At 44.2% G+C, this 12,996-nt stretch overlaps 1 protein-coding gene across 2 annotated transcripts in view; it reads left to right on the top strand.

The window, feature by feature from the left end:
• The window catches only part of CEP192 (centrosomal protein 192), a 142,905-nt gene extending 137,028 nt beyond the window's left edge, over positions 1–5,877 (top strand). For both annotated transcript variants that reach the window (XM_019524935.1, XM_019524945.1), the window contains exons 42-45: positions 1,142–1,263; positions 2,747–2,873; positions 3,764–3,822; positions 5,415–5,877. In XM_019524935.1, coding sequence (XP_019380480.1) covers positions 1,142–1,263; positions 2,747–2,873; positions 3,764–3,822; positions 5,415–5,559 — 453 coding nt within the window. In that variant the 3' untranslated portion in view covers positions 5,560–5,877. The remainder of the gene's footprint in view (positions 1–1,141; positions 1,264–2,746; positions 2,874–3,763; positions 3,823–5,414) is intronic.
• Positions 5,878–12,996: the final 7,119 nt, after the last annotated feature.

Genomic DNA, 12,996 nt, shown 5'->3' with positions numbered 1-12,996 from the left:
TTAGATCACTTGACTGCTTGAAACTTGTGGAAATTAACAGAAACCAAACTATATTACTAGATCTTAGAGCAGTTAAGCCAGGGGTGGGCAGTTATTTGGGCTGGAGGACCACTTAGGGAGTTTTAGTGAGCTGTTGTGGACTGGGTCAGCACCCCTGCTGTGCCGGGTAACCTTCCTTGCCCTGCCCACAACAGCTCACCAAAACTCCTTGAGTGGCCCTCCAGCCCTATGGCATGAGCAGCTGGTCCCACACCCCTGGGTGCTTAGCTGGGCTGGGGTGGGGTCCCCCCGCCCCCCAAGAGTGTGTGCAGTGGTGGGGTGCCACCCCTGCCTGAGCCCGTGGAAGGGGGGAACAGGGGCAGGGGGCTGCAGACCCAAGTTTATAGCCCTGGCAGCTGGGGCCCACTGTGGGTGGGGGGGCAAGGGGCACCAGCAAGGCTGTGGGTGGGGCAAGGGGGAGTGAGACATGAGCAGGGTTGCGGGGGGGTCCTCTAATTCTAATCATGCATTTTGGGGTTTTTATTGGAGAATTTGCCACTTTTTTATCAGAGAAAACCAGGATCCCAGCTCATCAGTTCAATTTATGCAGTTTAGACTAATCTGTGAAGATTGAATTGATTCAGCCTCAGGCTTTTGACAGTCTGTTCCTTGCCCTAGAGGGCAGCCTGCTGTTTAAACTGCCTAAACAGATCCATTACCACCACTCTGGGAATAGTTTTACTGCTTTGACGTTATCAAGAGATGTGATCATTCAGAGGTGTAACAGTGCAGCTCTGCTCTTGTGGCAGCTGTATAGTGCCCAGGGCAGCACTGACACTTGCCATGCTGATTGTTGTAGCACCACTGCCCCTGCATAATAACTGCTTTTGTGTAAAGACGGTGCCTGGGGCTGCTCCCATAGCTGCTCCTCTTCACACTACTGCAGTCATTCACTACTTCCACAGAAGTCATGTACCATTTTAGAGTATATTAATAAGAGAACTCTTCTAGAATATTTAATTGCAACACAAATTCTAAATTAATACCTTTCAACAAAGGGGAGAGGGGCTAAAATATTAAGCTATAATTTGTTATGTGTATAAATATTACTTTATTTTTCAGGGGAGTTGGATATTAACTAAAGGCTATTTTTTATGAACAGGGAGCCAAAACTGAAAATAAAGTTCTGAATGCAAAAATTTCCACAGATACCCTAATAAAAACTGAAATTCCAGTTTCTTCCAGAAGAAGAGCTGTTTCTGAAGCTTCTGCCTTCAAAACAGGGTATGTATAGTTTTCTTAAAAAGAGAGCAAACAGGAGAGCAGTGTTGCAGACCTCTTATGATGCGCCATGTGCTACACATAAGCAGTTGTCCTATATTTTTTTGTTCACATTAATCAAATGCTAAGTTGTCTGAGTACTGTTTGCTGCTGTGGAATGTAGACTGTCAGCTTGTACACTTTTCCTTCAAGTTTTTTTCTTCCAAAAAAATAAAGGGGGGTTTCCCTCTTATCATTCTTCAGTGTTCAGAGATGGAAGTAGTTGACAAAGGACATTGAATATCTATTGTCTTCTTTAGAGAAGCAAACTGATGCCTGTTTAAACACAAGTTCACTTCCTGAAAGAAGTGAATTGTTCTTCAGTAAAGTGTATGAGCGCAAACCCAAGATGTGAAAATGTGTGAATGACCAACTTCTTTTTCTTTTGGTCACTGCAGTCCTTTCAGTTGAAACTGACAAAGTTCAGCTAAGACCTTTTGATTCATATTTTTTAGGCTGCTGTGCTGTTTCAGCTCAACAAAAAATGAGTGTCCACAAGTTAGTGCTGTTTGCCATTCTAAAAAAAAAAATGGAGGATTAATCACAAAAATGACATCCCCAACCAAAACAGTTGCTGTTTCAAACAGGAACTTTGGTCATACCTGACCTTTTTTCTGACACATTTGGTGTCTGCATAGGTCTCAGAGGTTCCCAGTATTGCATAGTGCTCCACCAGCCCTGCCCTACTTCCATGTGGGGGAAGGAAAGGGGCTAGTTACCTGCTAGACCACCTAGCCAGTGAGCTGCAAGGGAGCCATGCAGGGACTCTGCTACCAGGTTTTGCTGGTCCTATGGGAGCACCAGCAGTGCTGTAGGAACACCTGCCACTGCTGCCAGAGCCCTGGGAAGTGTGTGGCATTCTAGCAGGGATGGTAGTGATAGAGCAGGTGTCTCTGCTGTCTGTCAGCCCTTGGCACAATGGGTGATGTGCAGGCAGCCCTTTCACCTATTGTTAACAGTGGCAGCTGCTGACAGGACTGCAGCTATGGCAGGGGTTGATCAGGTGGCAGAGACTGCCTGTTCTGCCACTAGTGACTTGCATGCAGTCCCTCTAACTGTTGCCATAGTGCCCTACCCACTGACAGGCTTTCTAGGGGCAGGAGGAGCCAAGGAGTAGCTCTTTTTGCCCTTGGCTAGAGAGTGGGTCTTTCATGACTTTGTTGCACCACAGTTGTGGAGCTGCGTGCCCCATAGTGATCTTTCTTTGTAGCTCTACAAAAGTGTGTCAAGGTCCTAATATGTGCCCAAAGGCCTTCATTCTCAGAAAGGCCCTTATTAGCTACATTGTTAGTGTAGCTTTTAAAACTGACAATATCCTACAGCTTTTACCTTGCAGAAAAACTACTTTGAGCTCTTAATGTTGATGATCTCAAAGCATACAGTCAGTGTATGCAGGCCATCTACTGTAAGTAAGGAACATAATGATTTAAATCATTTTTTTAAAAAGCAGGCGAAATGAGGTAATTCGAGGTGTGTATGCCCCAGAAGACCTCTATACATTTCTTCCAACCAGAGTTGGCGAATCATCCACGTTAAAAGTCAACTTACGAAATAATTCTTTTATAACGCATATGGTAAGTTTGAAACTTCTTTCTTTAAAACTTTATGCAAGTCACAAAGCATTTTAAGTTGCTTTTAAATGCACTGTCTACTCACTTGCTTCTCTTTATGATACTGTGCATTTACCAAGTAATCCAAGCTTATTTTGAATTTAAGACCTGAGCCAAGGCTGGAGCTACTGCCAGTATAAGTGCACCTTCCTGGCCAGAGACACTATATACTTAGTGCCCAGGGCTGGAGCTGCAGCTGATGGTAACTGGCAGGAAGGACAGTGGGCAGAGGCTGTTGGGGGGACTGCAGCTGCAGTTACAACCCCAAGTTTTGGGTTGGCACCAGAGCCACAGCCACTTGTCCTTCTGCCTTTTACTCCAGGCCAAGATGGGGGTGCTTTTTCCACCACATTGAATGGACTGAAAAGCCTTGTTTTGGATTTGAGTAAATATGGTATTCAGGAATTTAGCGTCTTAAGAATTTTGTTTCAAGATGGTCATATTAATGCAATCTATGTTAGAACTGTTAGTTAGACTTCATATCCAAGATGTTTGTATTCAAAGAACACTTACTTTGTGTCTCTTACAGTGCTTTCAAGTTTTTTCTTTTGCCTGGTAGCATGTCTAAATGATCACCTTTCATCTTCTAATAGATTCAGGTTGTTAATATGCTCTCTAGTTTGTTTTGGGGTTTTTTTCTTAAATATAATTCAGTTGTACTATGTGTAGTATGTGTTGTTGTTTTTTTTTTTAATTGACTTGTGTATAGAGCTGTGGCTCTAGTCTTAAACCTTGATGTTCTCTCATTCTACCCAAATCTGTATTTTGAAACTGTGATTTAGAGCTCAATTCAAAACATATGTAATAGTGCCTGCATGTGTTTTTTCGTTTTAATGATTCATATTAAATTGCAGCTGAAGTTTGAGAGTCCCAGAGAGCCTTTCTACATCAAGCACTCAAAATATTCTTTGAGGTGAGTTGTGTATGCTAAAACTTTTAGCATAAAAAGTTTGTTTTAAGTTTATTTTAATAAATAAGTTGATTTTAAATCCTAAGGTATACAGTAAGGTAAAGTTCTGTATAGTGTAAACCTGTCACGATAAAGTTTAGACTGAATTTTATTGAGGGTAGAAGCGTTAACACTTTTGCCTTCCAATGAAGATGTCTGTTTTTGCAGCAGTCTTTTTTTTTTTACAATTCTTTCAAAAGAAGTCTCAAAGTCCATCAAATTACTTAGTTTGCTTATTTCTTCCCTGCATTTAGTTTCAGATAATACTGCTGCATTAAATAAAACTTAATGTTTTATTTAACTGTTTCATATACTGTATATTTAATTCTTGACATTTAATTCTTTCCCACGTTGATTTCTACACAACAGACCAAGTAGATTGCCTTTATGATCCTTCTAATTTGATGACCTTGTATTGACATTTAAGATACTGTACTTACTTGCATACAGTGCCTCCAAATAAGACACAGAGCTTGTTGTGGAAAGGCAGAATGTGTTTTCCCAGGTTTTTATCTCCTGTAGCACTAACTTGCCCTGGGCCAAACCCTTTGCCCTCATAGAGCTGGGCAGAGTCCTGTCATTAGCTATGGACTATTCAGTGTCCAGCAGAAACCTCAATTCTAATATTATAAAAGCCTAAGTCTGTCTGTCTGTCTGTCTGTCTGTCTGTCTGTCTGTCTGTCACTTTATTCACACTCTGATTGGCTGACAGGAACAGTCAATCCAAGTGTGGGGGAGCACTGCCATTATTCTGAAGCTGCACCGAGGACTGGACAGAGGGTGGGGAGCTGAGGCCAGCAGCTCTGGTCTTGCTCCCCCACCCTGTTCCCTGCAAGTGGTGCCAAGGACTGGACAGGGGGTGGGGGAGTGGAGCTGCCAGAGGCAGAACAGCGGCAGCATGGGACGTTGGGTGGCGGCACTATATCCCAGCCCCCTCCCCACTTCTACCCCTGGTCATTCTTGACAGGCAGTTGGCTAGTACTGGTAGAACCATGTATTTGCTACTTCATTGTCCCTTGAATATGTGGTACATACTACTGCTAAGTTTCAATTTGTGATTTTAATAATTAAGAAGTTCTATATTACACCTCTTCAAATCAGTTGGAATTACTCTTTTTTTCAAGATCGTTGTATTGCTTATAACTGGGTTTGATATGGATGTTTGTTCCTGTAGAAACCCTTCAGACAGACAGAATTAACAATTTAATTAACAAGTTCCCCTTCAGTGACAAATCGTATGTACATTTGCAAAAAAAACTTCCGAAGTAAAAGCAGGCTATATTACTACTTTCAGTAGGGCTTATGTTTAATGTTCTACCAAAAGCTGGGAATGAGCTTCTTTAGTTAAGATAGAAATGGCTGTTAACAAACTCTGGTGGGACAGCAGCAATTTCATATTTCTAACACCAAAAGAAAAGGCAGCGGGGAGATGACATGAAGTTGACCTTACTTGTTGAGATCTTCATAAAAAGCAGTCAAAATGGGGAAATGAAATACCCAGTAGAATTTAGTCAGCAAGATTACTAATGCTGTAAACACACTTTGCCTTTTCACAGATCCCTGCATTATATTAACCTGCCAGTCCAGTTCAAGCCGAAGTCAGCAGGCAGATTTGAAGCTCTGTTGGTTGTGCATACAGACAAATGTAGCATTCTTGGTATTCGACTATGTGGTGAAGCTCTTGAGAGAGCTGGAGAATAGTCATCCTAATGATTAAACTAAATTATTGACATTTTGATAGCACATTCTCTTAACTCCCTCTTCTTTTTTACCTACAATGCTGCTTTCATGTACAATCATTTGTAAGATAGATCATGGTGCTTGTTTTACAGATGGATTTTTTACTTTCATGTTAAATTAAGAGTTGACATTTTCTATGGTAAAACCATCATGTCCTAACTTACATTACTGCACTTTGTTGTCACAAAGAGAAATGTATTTTATTTTTGCATTGCTAAAAATGGATGTATTTATTTTAAACTGAGTAAATTCAGAAATAAAGTTGACATATTAAAAGTGCGTTCATATTTTGTTTTTGTGAATAATATATTTTCAGTATATAGGAATCATCCCTGTAGTGTTGTGAGGGAATCCCAACTGGGGCTGGGTCCCCCCCCTCGGCCCAAGTCCCTGAAAAGGGGCAGTTCCCTACAAGATTAGGAGTGACTCCCCAGCTCGGACGTGCGTATGCGCCTGTCTCGCCTGCCACAACTTGCTTTTAATCTATATCTGTCCAGTTGGTACGGCACGTGCAGTCTGGGGATGAGACTCTCGTCCTCTTCAGGGTCCCGTTGTCCTAAGGGCTCCTCCACCCCTACACCCTCGCCCGGTCCTCCGGTAGGAGCTGTCTGCCCTGTCCTGCTCTTTTACTCATGTGGACTGTGGACCCGCCAAAATAAATAAAATGTAGTCCATAGAAGAAAGGAAAATCCCGACCAAGGGTCCCTCGGGGGTGGTACATCCGCCCCACACCTTGGCCCAGGTTCAGGAGTCCTTGCTCCCCTCTGGGTCTTCACCCGCTCCAAGCAGCTCCGCCCAAGCGGTTCACCAGCCGTAAACCCCAAAAAGAAAAGGAAGGCGGGGAATGCTTGGTCCACTGAGCCTGCCCCACAGTCCCTCTGCCTCGGACCTGATCCCTACAGGACTCATAGTTTCATAGATTTAGGGTCGGAAGGGACCTAGTAGATCTTCTAGCCCGACCCCCCGCCAGGGCGGGAGAACAACAAAACCCCAAAGAGTGCCGCACCCTGTGGCACTCTTGCTTCTTCAACCTTACTACGTCTACTTCCCAGGGTACGGATCCCTGTCTCGGGGTCCCGCTTACCCCAAAAGGTCCTGCTGCTCCTTCCAATGGCCCTGGTCCGCTGGGGCGCCTTCACTCCAGCGGTGCTTCTGGCCTTTGTTGCACCTGATGCCGCTGCTCCCGGCTCCGCTGCCTCTGGACCCGTCCTCTTTGGAGCCCGCACCAGTGCTCCCTTTGAATTGGCCCAGGTTGCCCCAGCGCCTCCCACTTCCAGGTTCCTGCAGAGTTCAAATTCCCGCCGCTCGTCGCCGGCCACACCACGCGAGCAGCGTTGGGTTGCATTGACTCGGGGTCCCTCCAAGCTCGGCACCTGCTTCGCTCCCTTACGAGTGTCTACTAAACATATACCTATATATCTAAAACTGCCTTTAAAGGAACCTAGCAATTAAAAACAGTCTCTTCAAAGAATGTTTAGGGCCTGGACATGTTAGTGCCTATGTAATATGCTTTGGTGTTATAAACCCATATAAATTACACTGGGAACTGGAGCAGGCAGACAGCCAGTCTTTCCATGGTAGCTATCACAATACAGTACCTTATGATAGGGTGTCAGGGCAGCAGGTGACAGTTTGTCCTGAGCAAACTCCCATACTTTGATAACTGTGAACAGTCACCTACATGGGTACAACTTTTCACAGTGTTTTTAGTGCTGTTTTTCCCCCTGGGATAACTGTAGATCAGTTTCTGTTAAGAACTGTGCTATGTTCCAATGAATTGTTACATTCATATTGTTCCCTCTCTTTTTTTTATCCTAAAATGAATGTGTATTATGTTCAAGCTTTTAAACATGGAACGTTAGAAATAGAAGAGGACTCTGTTTCAATCTCCTTGTTGTAAAGACTGGTATTTACCAATAGCTGAGAAATAGAAATATGCAACATATCCTTTAGTTCCCTCCCCCCCTCCCTTTTTGTTTTCATTTCTCTCTTCCTGGCTGCACCATATGGCACTACCATTTTGGAGGTCATTTTTCCACAGTGACTGTTCTTGAAAACTTTCTACCACTTAGATACAAAACGTATCTTTTGCTTTCTTTGTTGCCAACACCAGAGCTGTGGGGGTTTCATAACTGTTCTTGCTATAGTGGAGTTATCCCTGCCTCAGACAGTACCATTTAAAGCTTGTACTGTCTCAGTGAATCTTATCCTGGAAAGGTGCAACCTATGTATGCCCTTCTTAAATGAAGGACCAAGACAGACTGAAGAGGAAGCTTCCTACGTTCTTCTGATATAAATCTTATGGGGTCCAGCATTGGAACTAGAATTGAAAAGTTGCCTTAGCATTGGAAGTCATCTGACCTTCCTGTATTTACTTTCCTCCCTTGGTATGGCTTTTCTGCTTGAGATCCTGCCCTACAGGAACTTCTCTAGAGTAGCAAGATGACCTGCTTCCTCACTTTGCAAGTATGAATCTTCCTACTCTGAGAGCCTATTTCTTTGTCATCAAGCAGGCTTGGAGTTTGTCTGACCTGCATCATTTCTAGGAGACAGATCTTCACTGAGGCACAAGTACCACTGGATCATTCCAAGGCTGTCCAACAGAATGATGTTTCATATGGTCCATAGGCAGTGCTAAGGGCCAAATGAACCAATATTGCACCGCTCTTACCACTTATTCCTTCCTGGAACCAACTGAAAAAGACACAACTGTAAGGACTAGGTGTTCTGTCTCCATATTTGGCCTTAGTGCTTTGGTGACAGGTGGTCATCTGGTACTGTCATTTTTTCTGGCTTCCCATAGTGGTGTGGTTTGGTTTGGCTGTTTCCCAGGCACCCTTCTTCCTAAGGGACATGGATAGGTTTCTCAATTAAGAGACAGGCTTTGACACAGCTCCTATGTCAAAACCCATAGCATTTCATGGACCTCTGTTCCCCAGAAGTCCATGAGAACGCCTGGATGACCCATCTAAAAATCCCAGAACCAAGCCAGGTCCATCCTCCTTTGGTGCCCTAGGTTCTGCTGTTCTGCTGGCATCCTTTGGCTTGTCAGCACTGTAAGTAAATATGGGTTTGGGTCTTGCATTGGGTGTGTACATGAATTTCTGGTGCTGCTGCCTCCTCCAGTAAGCATAAGAAATCTGGTCACCATGAGAGCCAAACTTAAAGGTGCTATCCTTTGCTAAGGATAATGGCCTCAAGGATGACAACAGCCTTTTTCCAGCTGTTTCCCACGCACCCTTCTTGCTAGGGGACACAAGATGCCTGTGGAAAATAAATGACCCCAAAACTTCAGCAGCAGCAGCTTGCTTACCTACAGTTTTTACCCTTAGTTTAACCTTTTCCCATAAAGACCTTGGACACTACTTTTAGTTATTCAATAATTGTTTGTATTTGCTGTCCAAGAGCAGAAATGGTTCGGGATGCCTTGTGGGAGGTCTACTCCATCCCACTTAGTTTAACTTTCCTGTGCACCATTCTTGTTGGGAAACATGGATGCCTGTCCTAACTGTCTAAGAAGGATGGTAAGGGGCCCCACAGTGCTTCCGAGAACTCCACTGTACTTTATCTGCTGGACGTTCACCACCCTCAGACACCTAAAGTGACATTTCCCCATCAGTGACTTCAATGGATCACACCAAGCTGGTGGTGTCACATGGCATTGCACTTGCCTGCTGACAAAAGGATGGGAAGAAGTACCAGAGTATTTCTATTCACATGCTTCCCTTTCTTGGTGGTTGCTGGTAGCCAAAGAAAATGTGAGGTAATGCAAGTTTGTCCTCGAGGAAAAATAACCAAGGAGGCTGGACACTTTGGGGTATGATTCTTTGTTACCAAGCTTGCAGTTCAGAGCTGGCACTTACTGAGCTCTATCAACCTGCTATGGTTTGGAAATCTTTGAGCAGATTGCAGTTTTGGTGGAGGATCAGATAGACCTTCTCCTTTATCTGATGTCAGAGGGACATTGGAGCCACATCCAGATGAGTGCAGGTGTTTGTTTCCCCAAGGATGAGTAGCAGCAAAGCACCTTGTAGCACTGCTGCTTGTCCCCAGGGAATGCCCATGCCACGTGCACTCTGGTGCATGGCAGGTTACCACAGGTGGGGTGTGGGAGGCTGGGGCCAGCCACTGTGCTGGCCCCAGCAGACTTAGTAGGGGTCCTGGGGGAGCTGCAGCTGCAGCTGTGGTGTCCTGCAGCTGAGAGCCTGGCTAGTAGCCAGAGTGTGGCTCTGGCCATCCAGGCTCCTGTTTTGGGTGGTGCCTGCTGCTGCCATGTGTCCCCACTTGTTTTTTTTTGCGTGGGTTTTTTTGATCCCTGGATCTCCCAGGGTCAGCCTCCAACCCCACACTGCAAAGTAGCATTGTGGGCATGCCTATGTGTGTGGTGTCTGGTGTTGCAGATGGGTCTGCAGCACCACATACTGCACATCTGGCTGCAGCCTTGGAGGCCTAAATTATACAGACAGGGCTGGCCTCAGGAAAAATGGTGCCCTGAGCAAACTTGTATTTTGGCCCCCTACCTCCCAAGTTGGTGGCAATGCTGCAGGCAGAAGCAAACGGGAAGGGGTGTGGTGTGTAGTCTGGCAGAGAAGTGGAGTGGCATGGATTGCTGGAGAGGTGCCATGGCTGCTGTGTGGAAGTAAGGCAGGTGGACTGGAGTAGGTATCACCCAGCCTAGCTCCCTCAGTAGCTGCTGGAGGCGGGGTGGGCTGTGCACCACTCCCCCTGCCTGGGGTGGGGATTGACTGGAGTGAGGCAGGGTAGGAGGAGAGTACTGCTGTGAGCATGGGTTGCTTGTGTGTGTTTGGCACTCCCCTAACCATGGCACCATGGGCAATCACCCACCTTGCCCATCCCTAAGAGGCCAGCTCTCGCTACAGCCAACCTTAGACACTGCAGATAGGGCCACCCGTTCAATGGTTACTGCAGTAATCATGAGGGGAGTACTCAAGTAATCAAAGCTCCGGATCTGCAGACTTACCAGAAGAGGTGCAAACAACAGTGGACGATCTTCCCTTTTTGAGGACCAGAACCCTTGGCTCATATTGAGGCCTTGTACTCCCTGCAAGGATTCCCAGGCAGCCTTGCATTTCTTATACATATGTTCCTCTACCTCTTGGCATAAACATCAGTACCAGCCTTGCACATCACAGCACTACATCCTGCTGGTGCTCCCAGATTTCCATGGGCTCTTACTCACTTGAATTTGTGGGTCCCTGGATTTTATGGTGACAGACATTTCTCCCTCAGGAAGTAGCATATTTTGTCAGTCAGGAGGGGTCCCACCAGAACAAAAAAGGACATGCCTTTCCAGTCTCAGTAGCAACATGACCATGTTTAGCGTAATTGGGGAAAGTGGCATGGAATTTTTCTACCCATGCATGAAAGCAATTTATCTATGTCAGTGGTGCATCTACTCTCTGATAGCCTTGTCTGTGGTTCACCTACCAAGCTTCTAAATGTTCTAGCAGATGGACTTAACATTTTGAGTTTTCTCCATTACCATAAATGTGAAAATCAAAGGTTCCATTTCTCCCTCCTCCTCTAAGACTGTCTGCAGATTAGGACTACCCAAAGAGGAATCTGTTTGCCACCAAAGCTGACAAGAAAGCTGTATAGCAATGTTAATATTTAATGTTTAATGTGAACTACATAGTCGTACACCAAAACAGTCTGATTCCATGAAATAGCAAGGCACAATGTAAGTGAATTTAGTCTATATGACTGCCAACCTGGTAAGTAGAAGGACTGTAGCCACAACAATATAATATGTGCAGTAATTAGTTCAGCATTTACTATACTATCCCTCCAATGTTTTTCACCCATGACCTGAATAAAATTAAAACCTCCTTGTTTTGTCTGCACCACATTTTCCATACAAATTTCCAGCATTGCTACCTATATGTGAGTGTTAGTTCAGTCTATAAGTCAGTGTTTACTGCTTGCCTCCTAGTAATGTATTTATGGTATCTATATCTGAACTGTTTCAGCTACAGTGGTTAAAATACAAGTAAACTTTCAGAATACATAACGGTGTTCTTGGGCACAAGTCAGCTTTCTGTCTAGTAGAGGAAGTGCCCAACAGAGCATTGTCTGAAACTCTGAGCTTGTGACTACACTCAACTGCAATACTGAATTTTACGGGCAACTGCAAATGATATAGTTCTACTTTTTTTTTTTAATGCAAGATTGTAGTTGTAGCACTCTAACATGATTTGCTTGAATATGTTTGTATTTAAGTTTTCTTACCAGGGGAGCAGGCAGCCACAAGCATTATAGCTGCATCAGTTGAGGTGATGATCCAAACTCCATTCCATGATGCGTGGCTTCATTAGGATACCTTCCAGAAGCCCCTTTTCCCAAAAACGATGATGAGCTATTTTGAGCGGTGGAGTCTTCAGGGATTCAGAAGGCATTGCTACAACCATATTTGCGAGACTTGTCAAAATAAGTCTTACGTGCCGTCCTCGTTTTTGCAGTGGCCAGCCAATTACTTGGTGTGATTTTGGTTCTAGCATGGTATTGGTTGAAAGAGACAATTTGCTATCTAGGAATGGTGTATTCAGATGCAGTTCTCTTCACTACCTGTAAAATAAGTTACCACCTACCTAAACCTGGAAGTTGAGTGCCAGATGGAGTTGTGTACCATAGCAGTATAACAGGGTCAGGGAAGACCAAATGGTCCATCAAAGGCTACTTGTATGTCAGATCTCCAAATGTGTATTTTCTACTCTATAAATTCAAAATTAAAATACTAATGGCCATTCTTTGTATTCATTCAATGATTGGTTCATTAGGTAGGTATATATAAAAGGACTCTGTCAGTGCTCTTTGGCTTTAACTTTAAAAGGAAGAAAAATCCATAGAGTTTAGACTAGTCATGAAATGCCCCCACCCCTTTTTTACCTTCCTTCCATGTTGGTTCTGCAGGCTAGCGGTAGGTAATACTCATCCTGCATAGAGCTGGTTTTCATTGTGAGTATTGTCACTAGTCAAAGCTGTCAGGTATGTCAGTCATGTAGTATTGTGGTGGTGTCAAAGACATAATCGGAGAGATTAGGTGGTCACAAAGAGCAGTGAATGAGGTGGTAATTGCGTTCAGGGGGGAAAAAGGAGTTGAAGAAAGAAACTTTCCTTTCTCACAAGATCTGTTAAAGAGGTGACAGTGAATATATTAAAGCTGGAACAAGATAATTGTGGTAAGAAATCTTTGTGTGCTCTGCAAAAGGCAACGTGCTCACAATAAATATTCAAATGCTTATTTTGTGTTGTGAATACCAGATAACCAGCTACAGGGAAATTTGCAACCTCTTTCAGTGTATTTAAATCCATTGCAAGAGCTGAGTTAGGAATGGTTATAAAACCTAAAAGGAAGACCAGTGCTAAACTGAATCACGC

This window comes from Gavialis gangeticus, unplaced genomic scaffold (genome assembly GCF_001723915.1).
Source record: "Gavialis gangeticus isolate Ggan-Ray unplaced genomic scaffold, GavGan_comp1, whole genome shotgun sequence".
NCBI lineage: Eukaryota > Metazoa > Chordata > Crocodylia > Gavialidae > Gavialis > Gavialis gangeticus.
Note: the sequence above shows the minus strand (reverse complement) of the source record. Positions and strands in the feature narration are given on the sequence as shown.